Source organism: Chiloscyllium plagiosum, chromosome 23 (genome assembly GCF_004010195.1).
Source record: "Chiloscyllium plagiosum isolate BGI_BamShark_2017 chromosome 23, ASM401019v2, whole genome shotgun sequence".
In the NCBI taxonomy this organism is placed as follows: Eukaryota; Metazoa; Chordata; class Chondrichthyes; order Orectolobiformes; family Hemiscylliidae; genus Chiloscyllium; species Chiloscyllium plagiosum.
The window spans coordinates 38645898-38649590 of NC_057732.1; the positions used below are offsets into that span (position 1 = coordinate 38645898).

General features: G+C 44.2%; 1 protein-coding gene across 2 annotated transcripts in view; it reads right to left on the bottom strand.

Annotated features, from left to right (window-relative positions):
- Positions 1 to 3693, bottom strand: part of snd1 (staphylococcal nuclease and tudor domain containing 1) — an 854179-nt gene that overhangs the window by 804416 nt on the left and 46070 nt on the right. For both annotated transcript variants that reach the window (XM_043713955.1, XM_043713956.1), the window contains exon 9: positions 1185 to 1275. In XM_043713955.1, the coding sequence (XP_043569890.1) occupies positions 1185 to 1275 (91 nt within the window). The remainder of the gene's footprint in view (positions 1 to 1184; positions 1276 to 3693) is intronic.

Sequence of the window (3693 nt, forward strand, 5' to 3'; positions counted from 1 at the left end):
TAGGAACCCTCCAACCACAAGGGATGAATGCAGATTTATCCACCTTCCTCATTTCCCCTCCCTCCACCTTTTCTCAGTCCCAACCCTCAGACTCTGCACCGTCTTCTTGACCTGCAATCTTCTTCCCGACCTCTCCGCCCCTACCCCCTCTCCGGCCTATCACTCTCACCTTAACCTCCTTCCACCTATCGCATTCCCAACGCCCCTTCCCAAGTCCCTCCTCCCTACCTTTTATCTTAGCCTGCTTGGCACACCCTCCTCATTCCTGAAGAAGGGCTTATGCCCGAAACGTCGATTCTCCTTCTCCTTTGATGCTGCCTGACCTGCTGCGCGATTCCAGTAACACATTTTTCAGCTCTGATCTCCAGCATCTGCAGTCCCCACTTTCTCCTAGTCAGATAATTAAATCTGAATATGGTGAAGAATCAGTTTATGTCCACGGAAAATATAAAGGATTCTTAATGAGAGCAACTTCATAATGATAGTTCCGCAAAAGGTAAAGCTTTACAGGAGCAGCAGAACAAAAACATAGTTTAAACACTTCAGGGATTTGTAGCTGCAAGTCTGAACACAGTGTTTTCCTTCCAATGGAGCAGACCTTGGAGGCCTGATTGATCAATACAAACTTACGAGGGGCATAGACAAGAATAAATAGGAAGAAATTTTCCACAGTCGAGGAGTCACCAACCAGGAGAGAAGGTAAGAGGCAGGGTGCTTCAGGAGAAATTAATAAGAATTTTTCACCCAGAGTATGGTGAGTATCTGGAACTCTGCCTGAAAATGTGCTAGAATCAAAAAGCTTGAATGCTTGAAAAATAATAGCATTGAAGGATACAAGCCTACTGCTGGAAAATAGGACTTGAGCAGCTATGTGATTGATAATCAGTGTGGACATGATAGGCTAAAGGACCTCTTCCCATATGACTCTAACAACACCAGGTCTCAGCAACATACTATAAGGTACCACACCATTTAAAGTGGAATAAAGAGGGGAAAAAAATCAAAACTAATCACCTCTGCAAAACTACAATTTTATGTCTCCACGCAATCATTTACTGACAAAAGCAATGAGGTTATGTCAGTAAGATGCCCACAACATCTTCAATTCAAAGCGAGAATATATACTTGAAAATAAAAACCGAGCACTTATCCACTCCCCATCTACTGATGGGCAGAACACTAACCTTGGCCACAAAATGCTTGTCCTTCTGATCCATGTTAGCTGTTGGAGCCACATAATCTTTCCAGATCCGGATTTTACGCTCTTTAGCAGATCTATCAACATAAGAGAGATAGAGTATTCTGAGTGATATGAAGGTTTATCTTTAGCTGAAGAGTTGGTCTGCCAGCTCAGCTGAGATATGGTCCATCAGCAGCAAGACTGAAAATCGTTCTTCCCAAACCTTAAAAAAGGGATCAGGTTGCAAAGGTTTATGAAAAGAACTCCCAACCTTTGTGATCAACAGGTCACAATGTGCTACTTTATTTTTTAAGTTCAGCTATGCTGGTGACTTCTATTGTGACATTCCAGGTCCATCCTTCAATACCTTGGACCTAATCCTCGAAGATGCTACAACGAGTACATGGAGTCTCACAATGAATCCCTCTAAAACTATACCCAATATATTCCACCTCTGCAATTCTGGTGCATATATATATGATGGTCAGAAACTAAAGCATGATTCCAATCCAAAATACTTCAGTAACTCTTGATGGATCTTTGCCAATTTAGGAATATATAAAGAAAACAGCAAACCATACAGAGTCAGAAACAACCAGGGGGCACCTGCCACTACACTCCACACCTCAGCAACTATCCTAACTCCACAGCAGAGTATCACACATCTGTGTGGCAAAGGTCTCACACATACATCTTACACATAATGCACATTACAAATGGAGCATTCCATTCAACATCCCTCACCTGGTTTCTACCATCACAGACATCAATTCCCTACACATCGACCAACCAATGAAAACCCGAAGTTGCTGAAACCATCAACGCTGCACACCAATTATCACTCCACAACAACCTGGCCAATGTACCTACTACCTGCCTACTAATTTGGCAGACCAAATGGAACAAACTTCCTCAGAGCAGTATTTACCAGCAGGCATCCTTTAGATCATGGAATCGGAAACAAAGTTACCAACAAGTTCCTTCTCACAAATCTGTTTGTTGAATGGCAGACTTTGAATTATCTCAGCAAGAGCAGCCACACTACACAGGTCTGGAAGTACAGAATTCAGAAGATCACCTAAACAAGTTGAACTTTAGTCCACTTTGAGCCATACCTGCTAGACCAGTAGTGGAGAAATTTCAAAGGAGTAAAAGGTTCAAAGAAGTACATTCTATTCATCAAACTTGTTCCCAAAGCAACTACTTAAAATTGAATATTGTAAATAGGAACAGGTGCTTAGGAAAAATTGCTGAACTAATTCGACTATCAGAGGCTGGCAGCTAAAGGAGACTTTGCCCTGTGTTACAAAGATACGTGCAACATTGAGGTCGCAATGAGCAAAGGAACAATTCAACTACAAAATTATTTCCTTTGCCATCCAATGCAGCAAACGACAATCCTCCCAACCACTACCGGATTCATTCTTCCCATTGATCAACCAGATAGTACCCTCTAGCTGTCTTCACCTATCCCCACTTCACCACCCTAGCCCCACCAGTCCCTTTATCTGCAGCTCCCCCAATACCCATCCCCAGTCCTGAAGAAGGGTTACACCCGAAACATCGACTTCTCCACATCCTGATGCTGCCTAGCTTGCTGTGTTCTTCTAGCATCCTGCCTGTCTACAAAGGAACCTCAATTATCCAAATATCAGATTATCTGAAGGAGATCTCGAGGTCCTGATGGAAGCATGTCTTTGGTGTAATGTTTCTAACACTGTTCACATCTTTTGTTTACAGTGATTAAAAGTGAACTCAGCTTACTGAAATGCTGCTGAGAACAGTCCTGGACATTAATGGGAGCCCAGGCACTGCCTCCAAATGACTGACTATCCGCCCTCTCTCTCTCTCTCCTCACACACATTTTCCCCTGGAGTTCTACACAGGTGTGTTCCCTAAACGTTCCTTCCCCAGATAATCTCTCCAAACTGTCCTGTATAGGGCAAAAGTGGAACCTGCCAAAAAGTTGCAGTAAAACATGTGTGCATACATATGCACATGCGTGCATACATGTGTGTGCGCGCGCGCTATTTGGAAACTCACCCCCCCCAAACAGCAGCACCAGCCTTGTTGTTGGTTCCCAGTCCAGCTGCCCCGGAGATGGAGTGGAGGCAGGCAGGGATATGGACGGTGTTGGATGGGTCTGGGGAGGAAGGGGGGTGTTGGACACAGTTATGGAGCAGGCAGGGATGGGGGAAAAAGGGGTGGAGTTGAACAAGGTTGAGGGCTTTTGGGGGCGAAGGACGGTGTAGGATGGGGTCAGGGGTGCAGAGGCTTGCTGCTGCCTAGTCTCCTGAACGTGGAGCGGACTTAATAGCAAACTCAGAGCCCCAGAGGAAAGGCATTGAATCTCTTAACCGAATAATCAATTATCCAAACAAAATATTCGGATAATCGAGGTTCCTCTGTACTTGGATTCCAGCATCAAGTTTTTTTGTCTCCATCCACTAGATGGCAAGCTTGCATAGTTTATTCACTAATCTTCCACAGCATCATCACCACCACTTCCACAG